Here is a 20,709-nt window from a genome sequence, read left to right as displayed (position 1 = left end):
GATTTCCCAACCCACTGCGGTCTTATGTTCTGCCTCCAAAGATTAGATACAAATATTAAGGCTTGTGATTCACTTTATCGTCCATTTCAGATAAGAAATTAACATTTTAAAGGGTATAAAACCTCCTATAAAATATTCAACTGTATCTTTGATCACTGAAGAGATTCTTAAAGTGTTTCTCAACTTTTGTTGAAATGGGGAAACAATACAATTTTCTAGTAGTGTATACAGCGAATGCATGTATATATTTAATAAATTATGTGTTATGAATTGTATTAATTCACATTTGAATAATTTGCAATATTTAAATGTTTGAATGGATTACATTAGTAAATGTATTATTTTTCTTTAGGCTATTAAATATTAAACGTACGACTTAGCATTCACCGTTAGACAGTTGGCTAAAGAGTAATAATATAATAACTAATAAAAAGTAAAAATAAATTATGAAACAATTGTCCCTACTGAAAAATCTAGCTAAGACCAGCATAAGCTGGTAGCTGGTTTTAGCTGGTTTTAGGAGACCGTAGCTGGTTTAAGCTGGTTTTCCCAGCCTGGCAAGCTGGTGGGTCAGCGGGTCTTCCAGTCTGACGAGATCAAAACACAGCTACACCAGTTAAACCAGCTTAAACCAAGATGGGAGACCAGCTCAAACCAGCTCACGAACTTATGCCCATCTTAGCTGGATTTTTCAGTAGGGAGATGTGATTTCTAGCCAACATTTTTGTAGGTTAAGCTTCTTCTAAGCCTCAAATGTTTATAGCGTCAACCGAGCAAAGATCCAGTTTTTCATTTCTGTGTAAAGAGGGCAAGATATCAACAAATTTCATAACATGTAATTGGTTAAGTAATGCCTGGTAAAGCTTTCCTACTGAGAAGACCAGCTAAAACCAGCCTTAGCTGGTTGACACTTTTTAGCTGGTCACCAAGCCTGATTTGAAATAGTAAATGGACTGCATTTTAACAAACCCATGGCCATCCGAAGCGCTTTACAAGTTGCCTCACATTCACTCACCCATTCATACACTAACAGCAAGGCGCCATCCAGCCCATCGGGAGCAGTTGGGGTTAGGTGTCTTGCTCAAGAACCACCAACCTTCTGGTTTGTAGACAACCCACATGAACCACTGACGCCCTCTTAGCTGGTTAAGCTGGTGTAGCCGGCTGGTTTTGGCAACTAAGCTTATAAAAACAAGTTGAAATTCTTTAACTTAATTTGTCAAGTTAAACTAACAAATATATATTGATTTGATTTAATTTTTTACAGTGTTGGTCACTTTTTGGCTGGTCAGCCTTAAACCAGCTACACTCTTAGAACGGATGTGTTAAAAACAACACATTAGTGTTGATTCTGGGACAACACACTAAATGCATTGTTCCAGAATATATCTCTGTGTATTTATTATTGAAACAACACATTTTGTGTTACTTTTAACACAACTTGTGTTTTATTTTAACACAAAATCAACAAAAAATGAAACATAATGCATTAAAATGAGACATAATGTGTAAAAATGAACTTTCTTAGAGGGTACTTCCATCTTAACCCAGCTAAGACCACCCAACCATCGTTGCCAAGCTAACCAAGCTTCCAGTCAGCTGGTATTTCAGCCTGACCAGCCAAAAAGTGGCCAAAATCCCTCTCTATGTCCAGTCTGCTACACCAGCTAAAACCGAACCGGGCTGGGGACCACACTGTAAAAATAATATCAAATTAAACAAACATTTTTATGTTACTTTAACCTGACTTATTAAGTTAAACAATTTCAACTTGTTTTATGTTCACTTATCACAAGTCAAAACTTAGGTTGACTTGACTTGCATAGTTATTTGAACTTTTAAAGTGCCAACCATCTCAGGCTGATTTTAGTTGGATTTTTCAGTAGGTTTGGCTGAGCTTTAAATGCAATAAATATATCCGCCAATATATTTTGGTAGCCCTGTGTGCTTCTTGAGGTGTAAGTTATATGCAGGTCATTTCCTGAGTTTCGCTCTTTGAGCCAGTCTGAACTTTGGGCCTGTGGGTCTCTGCATACCTGTGTTTTGTCAGATATTGCTTTGCGGTGGCCGTTCCATTGTTTCGTTTTACTGCGTACAAGCTGTTCATAGTTAAAAGAACAACAAAGCTACTCTGACTCAGTCTTCCACTTCTGTGCAGCATCACTCATGATATTTAATGTATTCAGGAAGAGCTTTGCAGTGAAACTCAATGGGCTTATTATCCTATTAACCACCACATTCTTGTCTGTTCAGTAAAATAAGACACTTTATGCAGCATACTTTCACCTTCTGCATCACATTCAGTTGTTTACCTGGAAACATCCCAACGCATTCCTTAAAGCCATTGATGCTGTGCCAAAAAGCAAACTTTACTCATATTGTTCCAAGAGTTGTTTCTTCTGTTGCTTTAAGAGAAGCAGCGTAACATTTCTTGGATCTGTGAGAGAAAGGCAATTTGGCAAATATCCTCTATAATTCATCCTAATTGTGAAGTGACTCACTTCTCCAACCTTTCCTGTGATAAACTCCTGCCGCCTCAACACACAGTGAAGCGGAGATAGTACTTAACATACTGTATGCACACTGTAAGCCGTATATTATACATGCCATTTTAATCATGCACTTATAAAGTCTTCATTGATTTTACATAACTGCTGAATGCAAGTGAGTGGTATGTTTACAAATAAAGCTTGTCATTATATTACATTACAGCGATGCTCTCATTCAGAGCTATACAGTGCATTAAATATAAATTGTATCACTTTCTGTGTATTCTGGGAATCGAACCCATAATCTAATGAGCTACATGAACACATCAATGTCTTACAACTGTAATGTCTCTGAAGTCCTCACTTACTTGTGTTTGTACAGAACAGGTTTTCCATAATGCAAATCATCACATAATATAAGAGTCATTTAGGGCTGCAAAATGATTAATCGCGACTAATCGTTTGCAGAATAAAAGTTTTTGTTTACATCTTATATGTATGTGTGTACTGTGTATAATAAACAAACACAGATGCAAGTAGATATTTAAGAAATATTTACATGTGTATATAATTTTTTATATTTATATATAATTTATATTATATAATTAAAAATCCTTAATATATAAATAGATTTTTTTAAATAATACATGCATTTTTGTGTGTGTGTGTGTGTGTGTGTGTGGGGGGGGGGGGGTGTATATATATATATATATATATATATATATACATATTATATATATATTATATATATATATAATACACAATACACACATATATGATGTAAATATAAACTTTTATTCTGCAAACGATTAGTCACGATTAATCGGTTTGGAGCCTTAGAACAATCATTCTAGAACAACTCAACATTATACAATATATTTTTTGCATTTTACACTGTGATACTCTGGTGGTCTATCCTTCAGTTTGTGGGATTTTTTTGGCCGGTTGTCTGTTTAGCATGAAGTACTCACCATACAGATACACATCAGGTAAATAACACATTCTTGGGTAACAATCTCACTCAACTATCACATTGCAGTGGACTCTTTGACTGCCGTTTATCCGCACCAGACGTGTGCTGCGTGTCCGGACAGGATAAAAGCAACCTTACAAAGTCTTTTGTTGTCATATTTTACTGTAGTCATGTTAGTTGTTTGAAGTGTGCATAACACCTGACAGCTATCAGCCATCTAGATAAGGGCCTGTGTGAGTGTGTGTGTGAGACTCAGATCTGCTCGAAATGATAGAAAACCCAATGACATTTTGAATTTGCCGAAGAAAGCCTGACTTCATTGTTTCTAAGGTTTTTAGTGATGTTAGTCTTTTACCATATGAGCATTTTCAAAATTTGCAGTCAAAACCTGAAATATTTATTTGGGTGCAAAAAAAATTTATGATAAGGTTGACATTTGCATGGAATTCAAAACACATTGTTGATCCTTATTTTGTTTGAACCTAAAAAAAAAAACAAGTACACTTAACCTAAACCCTGAAAAATTTCCTTCATTACTCAAGTGTTTTAGTGTAATGCACAAATTGCATGATTTCTCTCATTTAACAAGAAAATTTGAGTTATTAATTAAGAATATTTATAATGAAAAATTTAAATAGCCTTTTCAGCTATTAAATAGCTTAAATAGATTTAACTTAAAGTTATTGTTTGTTTAACAACAACATTGCAAAATTGACATTTTTAGGGCAGTGAGTTACTGTGTGTTTTTTTAGCTGAATCAACGTGTCTGGGCTTACAGTAGTTGTGTTTTTATGGTGTTGATGGCACTATTTAAAGTCAAAACAGAAGGTAAAGCCTGATATTCAGATCTCCAGACATTGCTTTTGTCTCTCCTTCAATGCAAGTCTATGGGATTTTAACCTGTTTTTGTGCCTGTGAGGCAAAAATCATTGTCTGGTTTTTGACGAACAACAGCACACCTCCAATGTTTTTATGATTTCAGACCAGATTATCAGAATAAATGCATCTTAAAGTAAGAAAATCTAAAAGATTATAACCAAGTTCAACAATAGAAATAATACCAAACATGCACTGCATTCATATTTAAAGGGGCCACAAGACTTTTTTAAGATGTAAAATAAATCTATGGTGTCCCCAGAGTACATATGTGAAGTTTTAGCTCAAATATATAGATAATTTATTATGACATGTTAAAATTGCCACTTTGTAGTTGTGAGCAAAAATGTGCCATTTTGGGTGTGTCATTTAAAATGCAAATGAGCTGATAAAATCCAAACACTGATCGCAATGATGGTGGTTTGTTGCAAATGAAACGTAATTGTGCTGTGAATTATTTTCTCTTTCCCTCCCTCTGCACTAAATGGCTATGCCGTGGTTGGATAGTGCAGATTAAGGGGCGATTATCCCCTTCTGACATCATAAGGAGAGACAAATTTCAATGACCTATTTTTTCATATGCTTGCAGAGAATGGTTTACCAAAACTAAGATCTTTTTCACATTTTTTAGGTTGATAGAAGCACGCGGAAACCAATTATAGCACTTAAACATGAAAAAAGTCAGATTTTCATGCCATGGCACCTTTAATGCAATAATCGTTCATGCATTATGAAATTATCAGTCACAACAGTACTGTCACAATGATTAAATAATCGTCTCATTGCGATTGTTCGACCTCATCGTGATGATTTACGATCACTGCAATGAGTGCACATCTCTCTAAAAAGCACAAGGGGGAGCTGCAGCGCCTGTATTAACGAAACAGTCAGATTACTTTTAAATGCGTGTTATGTGTATTACTATTTACTGCCAGATAAACCTTGCAAAATATTTAATTTAAATAATCACAACAATGTGTGAAAATTATTTTATAAACAAACAAAAATGAATGAGAATTAAATGTCAAAGCAAAAAAACTGACAATTAATTTTCATTGTCGCCAAAGCCTTAAAACAGTCAATTAACCGTAATAACAGTCACAATTTATTAGGCAATTTACCGTCAGGCAAATGTCATAATCGTGACAGCTCTATTTCCAACATCAGTTACTGATACATAAACTAATATTGTCTTTTTGGAATGATGTGTAAGTGTGCATCAGATGTGCACTGTATATGAACTCTGTGTGTGTGTGTGTGTGTGTGTGTGTGTGTGTGTGTGTGTGTGTGTGTGTGTGTGTGTGTGTGTGTGTGTGTGTGTGTGTGTGTGTGTGTGTGTGTGTGTGTGTGTGTGTGTGTAAATCATTAAACAATGACACACTGAAATGTTTGTGTTGCCTGAGAGTCCAGGAAGTACTGAGGTATGTGATGGTCGTCTGGATGTCTCTGTGTTTATCTCTTTACAAAAACATCCCCTCTCTCTCTCTCTCTCTCTCTCTCTCTCTCTCTCTCTCTCTCTCTCTCTCTCTCTCTCTCTCTCTCTCTCTCTCTCTCTCTCTCTCTCAGGGATGTTTTAAATATATGCTTGCACACCCCTCCTTAACATAACACGTCATTTGAGGTATTACTAAGGTAAAGTTTTGTGCCCTCAGAGTATTATGCGTGTCAGGCCAGTAGTTGTCAATGTTATTTTTATAAACAAACTTCGCACAAACGCATTCTTTTATAGAGCGATAAATACAAAAAGTCAAGACGGTGAAATCCTCAAGTAGTTTTGTTTGAGCAAACAATGAGGTTGCTTTATTACAACAAGTGACCAGCAACATTTTGTAAGCTTTGTTGAGAAGCGTTAATGAACTCAGTATGTTGGGCAGCACAAACACAATCCTGTAGGCTACCATTTTATTATGGTTGTCAAGTACTTGAGCTTGCCTGTAAACTAAACACCTAACACACATGGCCATGACGTGACCGTTTTTACAGATTTGCCTTTTGTCATGTACACAGAAACAACAACGTCATCATTTTCAAAACCCAAAGTTTGGGTTTTCAGATCCCTAAAATGCCAAAATGCATAATTAGATTCCTGTTATTGGTTGAAACGGCGTTATTGTCTAGAGGTTATAAACAAACCCCAACCTTAAGTGTGATTTATAGTAATATTGATAAGGGTGACCATATGTGCCATTTTTCCCAGACAAGTCCTGGCCAGGATTTTGGGTGCATCATCTGGAGGTCGCATTGGTTGACCGCATCCGTCATCGAGGTTTAATATTTCAGGTTCTATTTCAGAAAAGCAACCATTACATTTCAAGGTGAGAATAAAAATGTAAATGATTGTAAATAAATAAATCTTAATTTTATAATGTTTTTAACTGAAATGTGAGTACCTTAATAACGTATGCAGTCGTCAAATGCACCTTCCAGAGGACACACCCGAAATCCTTGCCAGGACGTGTTTGGGGAAAATGGCATGTATGGTCACCCTAATTTTGATGCTTGGTTTAAAGGTTATGACCTTTGGTTGAGCTTGAGGTCATTCATTGAAACCTCTGGCTCTCTTTCTACTTTAACTACTTTACCAGCTCTGATTGTAAAAAAAATACCAATAACTGAAACACACCTAATAACAGAGCACCTTAACCCTAACATGCCGGAGTAGTCCAGCGAAACACTAACATATGGACTACCTGATTACCATAACCCCCCTTGCATCCCATGTGAGCATTACAGTCTCAATGGACATCCAGTTACTGGTGTCCCCCGAGGGAGGAATCCACTTTCTCCACCCTCCCCCTGCAGTCACACAGAGACCCTGTTGTGTCTCCATAAAATACTGCAAGCTCAGTCTTCAGGACTCGGTGTTGCACAACAGAAGATAAAAACAAGGGCTCTAGATTGCCTTTTCAAACAGGCGTATCATATCTTCACATCTTTATAAAGCAATAGTTCACCAAAAACCTGCATGCAGTTCTTATTTAAAGAAACACAAGATTTTTTGTATTTGCACATTAAAGCAAAGGCTCGAAATATAGCACGTAGGTGTGTTTATGGTGATTTTTGGGGTCCTCCTGACATTTGGAAGTCCAATGAATAGAATTTTTTGGGTAAGTTATCCCATTACGTTGAATATGTGGCAATATAAACACACGTCTCGTATGCATACACAGGAGAACCTCACCACAGCTGAAGAAACGATCACCTTTCTCTCCGGCACGTGGCACATGTCAAAAACAGCCCCCTTTCACCCCTGCTTTTACAAGATGCAAAGTGTGCATAAAGAAAGCTCACTATTAGCCAGGGACGGACTATTTATAGCACCAGGGCTTGCTGGACTCTAGCTTGGGCCGTTGGTTTGCGGTATAATCACTGAGCTCACAGATTGGATGAATGAGAACTATTTAGTTCCACACTAACCCTCTTTCAGCATGCTTTTAAATTTGATTTGCTTTTCATTGGAGGGCTTGTATGCCCACCGTGATGTGTTGAGTATCATTTAAAACTCTCATTTTGATTGGGCAACCAAAGTGCTTTGTTTCTCTTGACCAGGAGATAAAAAATATGTTTGCCAAACGAACATAAATTGCATGAGAATAATGCCTTATCAGTGTTATGTTGCGATAACATTTTTTTAAATGCAACACTAAAGAGTTTTTGCTCTTTGCTCCCCCTACAGGTTGGAAGCGGAATTGTCCATTACCACTGTCGTAAATAATTTAGCCTACTGCAGCATAGCTGGCTCTGATTGGTTTGTAGCTCTGCTGTAAAGCAAGTTTTTGTAGTTTTCACTCGAACTACAGGACCGCGACCCGACGGTTAGAAACTTCTTTAGTGCGGTTTTGGGCGATAGAGGGCTGCAAAGCGAATGTGAAAGTGCCGTTCACCCTGTATCAAGTGGATGAGCGACTGAAACTTTTTTGGAAACGTTATTTTAAGGTAAAAAACTCTTTAGTGTTACTCTGTATATAAGTGAGAAAACATTTACATAAGTTATTATGCTATAGAGCATTGCATTACCAACACAAATCTCACTGGTTAAAATGTCACATGCATACTGATATAAGAAATGTATGGCATGCACTATAAATTGCTTTGGATAAACGGTCTGCCAAAATCTGAATTACGTGTATGTTGACCATAAGTGTTTCAGTTAAGTCCTCTGCGGTGGATATTACAGAGTCGAATTATAGCAAGACAGAAAGATTTCATCGTTGTATGATGAAGAGGCACAGATGTAACCGAGACAGAAAATGTCCTCAACACCCTTCACTCCACAACAGCTGAACATAACAGATGTGCTCGTGAAAACCCACTGGATCTTTACAATGCCATAACTACAGTAGATTTCACAATCCAAATGGTGCTAAATCTTTTAAAAAGTAAAAAAGTGGACCTTTGTAGTTGTAAACACTATGCAAGACCACATATGAACATGCACATATTGCATAATTAAAAACACCAAATAAATGATAAATCCATTGCATAATGTATCTGGCTCTGTTCAGAAGCTCCAGTAGTTATTAGTAGTAATGTTCTGGTCTGTGGTTAGTTACATGCTTTACGGTATGAAAGTTTGATGAGCTCAGAATCCAACAATGGTTGATATATGGTCATTTATGAAAATATAGCTAGACATCTGTGCATAGGAGGATCATGGAGGCAGAAAGGCGGCCAGATGACTGGAGTTGTATTTCAGGATCGCAGAGCAGTTTGGATCAAAATCTGCTGCTAAAATGGTCAAATCAGCAAGCAATGTGACGAAGCAATTTACCCTGAATCTTATCTTGAAGGGTGAGAATCTTATGGCTGACATTTTTGTCTGACACAATGTGTGGGCCGAGATTTATGCCTCTCCCTAAACCATATCCCTAAAGCCATTCTCTATTCAAATATGTGACAATTTTATGCATGTATAAATTTGAAACACAACATATTTATGCATTGTATTCTCATTGTATCCTCTTGTGTTTAAATCAAGAGGAGATATAGGCCTACTGTGTATTGTGGGCATCAGTCTAAACTGTTGTGTGGTCAGTTTTCCCGCTACAGCAGAGGGAGCTAGACATCAACATGTTTGTGATGAGCTACATAATAATTACCACATCAGGTTTGGAGACACACATATTTCAAGTTACTCCATCAACCCATTAAGAATGTACGGTGTAATCCAGCATTTAAAAAAAATCAAAATATATTTTTATGCCACTCTAACTTAAAAAATAAGTCTAACGATGTTTAACTTGTTTTTGTCAACTTTTCACGAGTCAAAACTTAAAATAGTATGTTGAATTGACTTGCAAACCCAAGTTTTTTTTTTACCAGTGTACTACTGTAAGTACTGTATACTTGCACAATAATGTGACTGATACTTTCTGGATTATTGCTTAAATGCAGCAGATTTAAAAAATAATGTCAAATCTGAACTTTGTATGTGTTTTGGCCTAATATATTTATAATAATAATAAATTCCTTTTTAGGTCACATTTGTAAAAATGCAGAGGCGGACATATTTGAAGTACATTTTCCAAGCATCTGTGCTTTATCAGAGTGTTTGTCTTGGGAAAAAATACTTTACTTTACTAAAAAATGTTCACTACATTCTAAAGCATAGAATCATACTGTTTATTCCTTTAATATTGCATATTAAAATTGATTTAATACCCAATTACATAAAAATTGTGTACTTTTACTTTTCTTGAGTACTAAGTACTTTTTACTTAAGTAAAAGGAAAAAAATACTAGATGTTTAATGTACTTAAATATTAAATATAAACCAAAAACTTGAAATTATGAAAGTGGAGTAAACATTATGATAATATGCTTTGGAATGTATGTTTTCCAAAGAAAAACACTGATAAAATACGAATACTTAAAAATTTACTTTTATTTATAAAGTAAAAATACTTAAGTAAAAATGCCAGAAAACATCAAATAAATGTAAACTGTAAAAACAAAATGTGCATCAGTGCAAGACTCTGCAGCAAGTTACTTTTATTCCACAAGAGGGCGCTCGACGACTCATAATAAAGATCGTTCAGTATAAATATCCATTAAAATACTTATAATCTGAATTAGTCACAATTTATTTTATTAGCAGATGATTGACAATTGAGTTTAACAAAATCGGCCATTAACCCTTTTTACATTTGGTGAACAAGTAATTATTATATAGCTGTGGGTGGGTTTATAAGCATTTGTGGATTTAAAACTATAGTGGTTTTAAAACATTTATTCGAGAAAATATAAATAGTAATTTTCAACGAAAAAAAAATAACACATCATTATCCAGTTAGATTGATCTATTCTCATCAACGCTAAGACAAGATTTACGTATCACTTGATAATGCAGTCTGTAGTGTTTTGCAACGTTTTAAAATCTTACCTTTATTCATTAGTCGTTGAATATAAAATAATAATACGAAAGAAGAATAATGAAAATATTATTTATGTTCTACACATGTGACTGGCTGGTCGAGATGACGTCTGGGCCACCAAGCCCCACCCATTTTGAAATCTGTTACTTCCATTCCTCTTTGGCCGTTTCTAAATGCGAAGGCTGTTCAGCCTCCGGAGGTCGCATTTCCAGGCTACATACGTCATCAAGACTGTCTTATTTCAAAATATTAACAATTATAAAGTTGCGTATTATTCATATTAATTCATAAATTGTTGTTATACGTTCATGATTTGCGAATGAAATGCTCAGTTAACTTAAATAAACCAGGCTTGATGACGTATGCAGCCTGCATATGCGACCTCAGGAGGCTGCAGCCTTCGGATTGAGAACGGGCTTTAGCACTAATATCAGCTTCAGATACATTTTTAAAAATCCAGCATGAAGTTAAAACAACTTGGTTTGGCACCTACTGTTTTAAGTTTAGCTTGTGAAAAGTTAACTTATAAAATCAAGTTAAAATTGTTTAACTTATTTTTTAAGTTAAAGTAACATACAAATATATGTTGATTTGACAAAAATGCTGTATTTTTTTACAGTGTATTTAAGGAAGGACAATGACACAGTGTAGATATTTTGGCCATATTTTCTATTATCGTAAAAGATCAATCGGTACAAACAGCCGTAATGTAAATGTAAAACTTTTTACTTTAGCAGTTAGGGTTACCTTTTAATTGCAGAACTTATAATTACATATAAATTCAGAAATACAACGTTGTATCATTAATAATTTGTATTTTAAACCCAAACAGTTCGCGTCCCGTTATAATGACGTCAGCGTCGACGTCAGACGCAGCGTCTCTGAATTCAAACAGCTCGGCGGTTACGAGAATCGTGAAGTAGTAAGACACGCGTGAAATAACATCTTAAAAATGTCAAAGACACTGAAAGGCATAACGCTTAAAGGCAGTGCAGAACTTGTTGCCGAGTTTTTCTGTAAGTAACACAATTTTTAAAAGCTATTTTATTACTTTAATGGCGTCGTTTTTGTCTGCCGTACTGTTATTGAAGTCCAGCGCGTGTCCGCGTACAAATCTGTTTGTTTGTGTTTAAACGGATTGATCGGTTATCTGGTTTATGTTTTAGTTTCGACTGCTCCAGCATCGTGTTTATTAAAACTTAAACGATTCTCTGTCGATGCACAAAATAATCACGACCTCAGTAAATGCTCCGGGAACTGTGAGTTTTGTTTTGGAGGCTTGTTTGATCTGACGTGTTTGTACTGGAGTGCGTCGACTGATTTCTTTATATTAGTAAATATATTAACGAGTATGTTTTGTTGTCTGTCTGCAGCGTTTGGTATCAACAGTATCTTATACCAGCGAGGGATTTACCCAGCAGAGACCTTCACCAGAGTCACACAGTATGACATGAGCCTTCAGCTGACCACTGATACCAAACTGAAGAATTACCTCACAAATGTCATCGCACAACTCAAAGGTTTGATACAAACACATTCTCTGTGTGTATTATAGGATCCCAAACTTTTCTTTGGGACAATCTGAGCCCTCCCCAACCCTATATATTATACATTATGGTTGGAGAGCTTAGATTAATATGAACTATAGATATTAATATCAAACATTTTACAGGGTTCTCACAGGGGTGGGATCAACTTTATGCATCTTAACTTTGTAGCATAGTAAGTAGTAACCCATTTCATTGATAATAGACTTACAGGTGAATGTGTTGGTGTTGTTTTTCTTTGCAGAATGGCTGATCGACTGCACCGTACAGAAGCTGGTGGTGGTCATCACGTGCCTGGAGACCAATGAGGTGCTGGAGAGATGGCAGTTCGACATAGAGTGCGACAAGGCGGCAAAGGAGAGCAGGTACATGGGTGCACTCCACATGAATATAATGCAACAATGGTTACTGGTGAGATTTGTGGAGTATGAAGACAAAGAATTACATGCTCAACAAATGTGACAAAAAACCTGTCTGGTTGCAAAGCTATATTTGTAGCGAAAGTCGTATCAAAACCTTATTTTTGTGTGTGGATGCGGTTGCTAAGGACTTCATTTGGAGAACTTTAAAAATGATTTCAAAATTTTTGCATCCTCACATTCCAGATTTTCAAATCGTTGTATATCAGCCAAATATTGTCCTATCCTAACAAACCAAACATCAATGGAAAGCTTATTTATATGTAGGGGTGAGCGGGGCACAAACTAACGCGGGGTTAATTGTGACGCAGCTACTTTACATATTTATACAGGGCCGAACAATCTGTGCTTTTGATCTTTTTCTCTTACTCTCAGAAGATCTCCTGTGAATTTGTGAAAAGTTGTGATGTATTTTGGTTAAGATATTGAACAAAGACAGGGCTCCAGACTGCCACCAAATGGGGGCATTTTGCCACCAAAATTTGAGAGTGTGCCACTGAATTTTACATCCAGTTGCACATGTGCGACCAGTAAATTTGACCTTTTTTTTGTGATATGACACTGAATTTGAAAACAGCACATTGTACTTTCTGTATCTATCATTAAAGTTTTTATTAGGAATACAGTGGAAATTAGTTGAAATGTGAATATTTGGATAGCATGTTGATTAACAGTGTGTGCCCCTAAATTTTCTGGTTGCACCCCTAAAATTTTCAGTTGGGGGCCACTGTGCTCCTAGTGAAAAAAGTTAGTCTGGAGCCCTGAAAGAGTGTTTTGGAGGCATAAAAGTAAAATCAGTTTTTTTTTTCAATTTGGTCACCAACCAAATCCATCCTTATATTATTTTAATCACTGTCTTGTTACCTAAAACATAACACCATTTTGAAACATGTCAGCAACTCTTAGTAACTGATAGCTTGGATTGAAAACATTTTTACACAGCGGGGTTAGTTGTCACACAATGTTAAGCCTCAGGTATACAAAGACAATGTAAATACTATTCATCAAAATGATTACTGTTAATTAGGGATCGACCGATATGGATTTTTCAGTGCCGATAATGATAGAACCAAAGCCAAAAGGTGTTAGGTTGTGCCCCGCTCTCCCCATAGATCCCCTCATGATTGGTTCTGTGGTCCAGGGTCACAAATGTTAATCATGTTTTGTTGTAAAAGTTCTTGTACTTGACTGTCAAAAGTCTGAATCTTCATCTAATATGTTACATGTTGGCTTTTTCAGTGCCCCGAGAGAGAAGCCCATAAAAGCCATTCAAGAGGAAATCCGATCTGTTATCAGACAGATCACAGCCACTGTCACCTTTCTGCCTTTGTTAGAAACTGCCTGTAAGTAAAATACAACTCATCATTTGTGTCTGATTTCCATACCGTGGTACAATATATATCTGTCTGCTTTTAGGCATCGGATTAAAATTCATAGTACATTATGGCCTGGTTTTACAGACAAGGCTTAGATTAAATTTAGAAATGTGACTTCAAAAAACATTATTGTGTAAGACTAGTCTTAAATATGAGTCATGTTTTTTTCAAAACTGATCATAACTGTTTTAAGAATGTTAAATATGTCTAATTTAAATCCAAATAGCAAGACATATTAGCCCTAACAAATTGCTAATTGGTCAGACTAGGTCTTTACTTCACGGCACACTTCACTGGTGCGCTGATATATTTAAAAAAAATGTGTCAGGGTGAATAATTTTTAGTTAAGACAGCTTAAACATGGACTTGAGATTTGTCTGTGCAACCAGGCCTATGATTCTCATGACTTGTTAACTTGTGGACTGTGAACCGCTGCTTATTAAAGGGCACATTATAAGATAAACAAGATGTCTGACACACATTTGATTTTTTTATTAATAAAAATGTTTACAGTAGTTTGCCTTAAGCTTGAGTTGCATTTAAAGCTAACAAATTGACTTAATCAATACTTTAGTTAAAATACTGTGCGTGTAACTTTTCTTCAGATGTGCGTTAAATATTTATAGGCATGTGGATCTGGTGTTTAAAGAAATGTATTTATTTTATCCAGTTAATCTTAACGTCATCATAAATCTATTAAATAGATCCCAGAATCAGAATAAACAAAATAATGGTTTGAGTAAGACAGGGGAATGATTAAAATTTCTATTTTTCATGTTATGCTCTTGCTATTTAATAATTGTTCTTAACTAGTCATCATTACACATGATTTGAGTACTGTGTCCATGTTGCTTAACCATACACTTTTCTCTTTTGTCCCTAACCACACAGGTGCCTTCGATCTTCTGATCTATACGGATAAAGACTTGGAGGTGCCTGAGCAGTGGGAGGAGTCTGGTCCTCAGCTAATCGACCAATCAGAAGAGGTCCGCTTAAGGTCCTTCACTACTTCCATTCATAAAGTGAACAGTATGGTGGCCTACAAGAGGACAAACTCCGTGTGATTGCTTTATTTGTTCTGTTACTACTCTTTCAGTCTTCTCTCTGTGTGTGTGTGTATATATATCTGTGTAAAACTCATTTCTTATTTGTTGACCTTTTTAAAAAATTTATTTCCCAAGACAACAAAATAAATAAATGTCTTGTTTCCAAGATGGTGAACGGGTTTTTATTTAAATAGTTTGTGGTACTGAGATTAAAATGATCTCTCTGGCTAAATTATAACTGAAAAATGAACATGTATGTTACCCTTGAAGCACAAAAAAAGTTTGGGTATATTAGTAGCAATAGCCGACAATACATGTATGGGTCAAAATTATAATTTTTTGATGCCAAAAATCATCAGAATATAAAGATCATGTGCAATGAAGATATTTTGTAAGTTACCTATCAAAAATGTATTTTTTTTATTAGTAATATGTGTTGTTAAGTACTTCATTTGGACTTTAAAGGTGAAAATTATAAGATAAAGCTACATCCATCTATTAGGGTTGCTGGGAATTTTCAAGGCTGAAACTTTCTATGGGAATAAACTGGGAGTTGCCTACAACAGGGAACTTAAATGTTGTTTTAAACAAAACTCTCTTTCAAATTTGCATGATTTCGGAAGGATTTTTGATGAAATAAATCCAGGCTTGATGAGCAAGTATCAGGGTTCTTTGATGAATAAAAGTTAAAAAGGACAGATTTATTAAAACAATTTATTTAAAATATTAGTTTTTTGTAACACTTGTTCAAGTTTGGGGTCATATTTTCCCTCATTTTTTAACATAATTTTTAAAAAATTGTATTACCATGCATGCCTGCTTGCATATAGTTCATATAAATTTCCCTAAGTTTCTAAATATTTCCAAAATTCCCCAGATTAAGTTTGCAACCCTACCATACATAAATGAACTGTGCAGTGTTTCAAAGGTATTTGTCTTGAAAGGCAGCCTCACGTGTAATGTTTCGCTCTTCACCTGATCTGGTGAAGAGCCATGAATGGCAGACACGACCAGCGTCTCAATGCAGATATGAAACTGTGGGCAGCATAAAGGATGTTAATGCGTTTCATTCAAGCAGGGTGGCATATTTTACTTTGAACCTCTCCAGACATCAAAGTGGAGTTTTTCATTGATGATTCCCTTAAAAGAGAGAAATACCTGCTGGACTCATTCATGTGAGAAGACATTTAAATGAAAGAGACGTACTGAATAGTTTCAAAAGAAAAGCACAGGTATAACAGCTGCTCAACACATCACCTGTATAGATGCCAATATATCAATATCTTAATGCTTAAATAGAGACTCATGTTTTGAGATTTAAAATAAACATTTAAGATCCATCACTGTTTTGAAGTCAAATAAGCAAATTTGTGAACAGGCATGTTAATAATCACTAACAGGAGTACTAAATCTGTTTATATAGTTAATATTTAATGTTATATTTAATTAGAAACCAATAAAATTAAATCATATGCAATAATAGTCTTCAACTTTAGACCCCAGTGTATATTAATTATATCCGTGACCTTTCTACAAAGAATAGCAAAAAAGATTGCACTGTTGTTTGTTCATTTAATTTGCTTTTATAACTTTAAAGGGGACATTTCACAAGATTTTTAAGATGTCAAATAAATGTGAGATGTCAAAAAAAGAGTGTCCAAAAATGGAGAGCAAAAAATTGGTGAGCAAAAATTTGTAGTTTGTGGGTGTTGAACTCTGCAATGAATGAAAGTGCAGATTAAGGGGCAGTATTATCCCTTTGTGACATCACAAGGGGAGCCACATTTCATTTTTTCACATGCTTGCAGATAATGGTTTACCAAAACTAAGTTACTGGGTTGATCTTTTACACATTTTCAAGGTTGATAAAAGCACTAAGGACCCAAATATAGCACTTAAACATGAAAAAAATCAGATTTTCATGATAGTTTCCTTTAAAAGAACTATTTAAGTGACGTCAATATTACTTCAAATGTTTTTTCATTAGAAGAAGTGTAATTATATAATTTATCAAAGAATAGCCAGCAGAATAAGTCATGAAAGAAGTTTTTTTCAACAATGTATGACAGCATTTTCGCTGTAAGGAGCTCTACAAATATGTGGTGTCACTCCCACGTCATCATAAATACATTCTGTGTGTTTTGCACGTCCAAAGACTTTCACACATTTGAGGAAAAAAGTTCACATATCATAGGTGGCTATATACAGTATGTCTACAACATTACTCAATTCAATTATTCATAATTCAATACACTTATCAGTGAATCAAAAGATCCTACAGACTCAATATAAAGACTGAATATGTGGAAACGGTTAAATAGTAAAAAATATTTCCAATATAGTCAACATTTTTTGGTCAGCTTACTTCAACAGTGCAAAAATACAAACTAGTAATATCTGCATGTAAATCTGCATTAATATAGAGTGAGCACACAAATTAACTACTGTATAAGAATAAACAGTTCAGTGTAAATCTCTTCATTATGTTCTGGGTTCAACACAAGTTAAGATCAGTTTGATAAAAACAAATAAAAATTGTGTTTACAGCCATGAATTTTTTTTAAAGGAAGTCTATGGAGCAGGGCATAAGACATAAACATCAGTATATATACACATGCTAACTGGAGACAAAGGTGATAGAATTACATACTAGTGTTGTACTAGTTTTTGATGGTCTTGGTCGTCTCAGGATTTTATTTCAAGACTGGTCAAGACCACAACTGCGGGAATAACACTAAATTGCTGGTGCATTGTCTGATTTTTGTTTCAATGTCAACAATGTGATTGGATAAACTTTGTCTTGGTTTAAAAGAAATCATTGATTTATTTCTGATTTAATTTATTTTGTAACTGTTGTGCTAGTAAGAGATAAATTGCGGATAGTCCAAAATAAATCTGTCAACAAAATTAATACAAAGGCCAGCAATATCCAAGATGTAATTAAGGGATGCACCAAAATGAAAATTCTTAGCATACAGAAATCTAATTAAATGAATAATATCACTGTCTTTATTGTATAAATTAAATATAATTATTATTATTTTTTAGATCTACAAAAGTGATTTTCTCTTTGTCTTGGGTTGTTTGATTAACATTAATGACACAGACTTAATGAGGTTACTGTCTCTTTAAGACCAAATAAGCACAGACCTGTTTCTGACTGTAATCTATACATAAACTTAAGATAAACAAATGTTTTTATTAGAAAAAGAATACTGTGAGATCATTTTGTTTGTATGTGCCCTATCAAGAACAGAAAGATTTTATGTTTGCTTGCTTTTTGAAACGCGTCTCTCCGTGTATGTACTACTGAGTGCACTTAAACGCGCCGTGCACATAGAGACCGACGGCAAATCCCAAACAGCGCAGCATTAACAGTCGCTCCACATACAAATGTTACGTTGTTTTTCATTGCTTTATTCGCCAAATGTATGTTAATGTATGGTTTCTGTTACATCATCACAACATTTCGGCCATATTGTTTTGGTGATAAAAGTCTTTCGAAAATTGCCGGCGGTGCATCCCTAATGTAATTCCATCCAACTTTTGATGGGCTTGATCTTGTCTCTTGGTCTCGGTTGTCTTTGGTCTCTGTCTTGGCCCCAAAAAGTCTTGAGCTGTGTCCCAATTTGAAGGCTGCAACCTTCGAAGGATGTATTCTAATGGGGCGTACACACCAAATGCGAATTCAATGATTTGCATGAGTAGATTACATACAAAGCCAATGCAAAGATGCAAGTAGATGTGAACTTGCACTGGGTAATGCGATTGACGCCCCATTCAGACAGCCAGTGACCAGCAGTAGCAGAGTGAAGAGTGAAACTCGGCGACTTCTGGTGACACGAGTGAAAGTGACAGTTGCCGACCGTATGGGCGTGTCCAGCAGCGTGAGAAAGTTAAGAAAACTTTAACTTTATGCAAATGATGCAAATTTCGGGAGCGACCACCAATGGGAGCGAAGCATGGGAATTTGCGTCGTCCTTCTCTCGTCGGTTATTGGAGTGGATGGTACTCATTTTTTTTATCAAGTAGATTTAGAAACGCCTCATTGAAAGAGACGGCGACACACAGCAATAACGTCGCTGTCTGTCTGAATGGGGCGTAATTGGGCTAAAAAACATATATGTCAACTCAAACACGTCTTTGGTAAGGTGAAATTTTTGTTACCTGAAGCGAAAATTTTGTATGACACGAAGTTTAATCCTGCGTGTAGTCTGGAGCGAAGAACACAATGCTTCGTGTTTGGTGTGTACGCAGCATAAGACCGATTGCGTCACAGCAGCGCAATGAAGGCTAGTAAGGCCGTCCTAATTCAAAGGATGCTTAAAATGAAGCCTTAAAATGCGTCATTATTTCTAAGGATAGAACGGATGGATCCTACAAAGCCTAGGCTATCCCGAGATTTATTTAAAATGTTTATTAAATAAAAACTATTATAAGTTATGTTTTGTATTAATATTATGTGTACATTTTTTATATTTCTATGGTTGATTAATTTGATATAGTTAGTTAGGTTAGTTTAATCTACATCAACAATATTTTCTCAAATAAAATGAATATTTTTTTGGTTCGATATTTATTTAAATAAGTCAGAAACGTCTCCGCTGTGTACCACTGACAAGCACGGTGGGCGCGTACAACAGGTGACACAAATTAAGGATCCTTCAAAGGCTAGACCCTCTTCATTTCAGTTCTCTGTCTAGGGGACTTCGGAGGCTGCGACTTTTTAAGACCGAGTGCTCGCCTTCTGAGGTCGCAGTCTTCGGATTTGGACACAGCTCGTCTCGGTCTCGACATCCCCTGGACTTGGTCACAGCTTAGTTGGTCTCGACTACGACACAGTTACATACTAACCTTTCTGTTTAAAGTTGTTTACATCCTTTTGTATAAACATGTAAAGATAAAAACTTTTTAAGTTGATCCACGTAATAGTGTCACTAAATTCAGCTCGTACATACAAAATATAAATGCTTTAATAAAAACCCTTGCCCCATAGATGGTCATAAATGCTGTTTTCTTATTCACAGATGATGTCAATAGAAGTTAACTTGTGTTGAATCCCGAATGTTTCTTAAATAAGTGAAAACGGTTAAGTCACAGTAGTCAAAACATCTCTTCATCTTGCGTCCTTCATAGTTTCATCCTCACACTTTTAACCTGTTGGTGTGCATTTCCTTCATATCTGAAACGCCTGCCTGACTAGCAGAAGTTAAAGTTTTAAAAGTGTGAACTCCTTTAAGCGGTAAGGATGTCTCTGAATATCCGTCTCAAAAATGACACCTGGCCACGGAAAGCTACAGTCCTCCATTCATCAAAGCTCCTTCATCTCCTTGTTCAGCAAGTATCTTCCAATTGTGTCTGTTTGTCCTGCAGCCCTCCAGCAGAGGGGAGCAGAGCTCCGAGAGACCCGCCAGCGCCTACAAACACAAACATAGCACTCATATTGTCTATATCAGGCGTCTTCAACCTTTTACAGGCTAGGGATCCCTTAATGAATTGAGTGGAGGAACAGGGACCCCCAGTACATGTATCAAATTAGGACTGTATTTATTATTATTTATTATACATACTTTGTAATTATGGGGATGTTACAATTCATTTTGTTTGAC

The 20,709-nt window shown here is 35.8% G+C and overlaps 2 protein-coding genes across 4 annotated transcripts in view; one reads left to right on the top strand and one right to left on the bottom strand.

Annotated features, from left to right (window-relative positions):
* Window positions 1-11,582: 11,582 nt before the first annotated feature.
* Window positions 11,583-15,266, top strand: mad2l1 (MAD2 mitotic arrest deficient-like 1 (yeast)). The gene is made up of 5 exons (XM_065261486.1): window positions 11,583-11,728; window positions 12,086-12,232; window positions 12,504-12,624; window positions 13,918-14,021; window positions 14,946-15,266. Exons 1-5 carry the CDS (start codon window positions 11,665-11,667, stop codon window positions 15,116-15,118), a joined length of 609 nt encoding a protein of 202 aa, XP_065117558.1. The 5' UTR covers window positions 11,583-11,664; the 3' UTR covers window positions 15,119-15,266.
* Window positions 15,267-19,994: 4,728 nt separating this feature from the next.
* The window catches only part of pde5ab (phosphodiesterase 5A, cGMP-specific, b), a 52,851-nt gene continuing 52,136 nt past the window's right edge, over window positions 19,995-20,709 (bottom strand). For all 3 annotated transcript variants that reach the window (XM_065261746.2, XM_065261747.2, XM_065261745.2), the window contains exon 21: window positions 19,995-20,517. In XM_065261746.2, coding sequence (XP_065117818.1) covers window positions 20,395-20,517 — 123 coding nt within the window. In that variant the 3' untranslated portion in view covers window positions 19,995-20,394. The remainder of the gene's footprint in view (window positions 20,518-20,709) is intronic.

Source organism: Paramisgurnus dabryanus, chromosome 2 (assembly GCF_030506205.2).
Source record: "Paramisgurnus dabryanus chromosome 2, PD_genome_1.1, whole genome shotgun sequence".
NCBI classification, from domain to species: domain Eukaryota; kingdom Metazoa; phylum Chordata; class Actinopteri; order Cypriniformes; family Cobitidae; genus Paramisgurnus; species Paramisgurnus dabryanus.
This window is presented reverse-complemented; position numbering and strand designations above follow the sequence as displayed.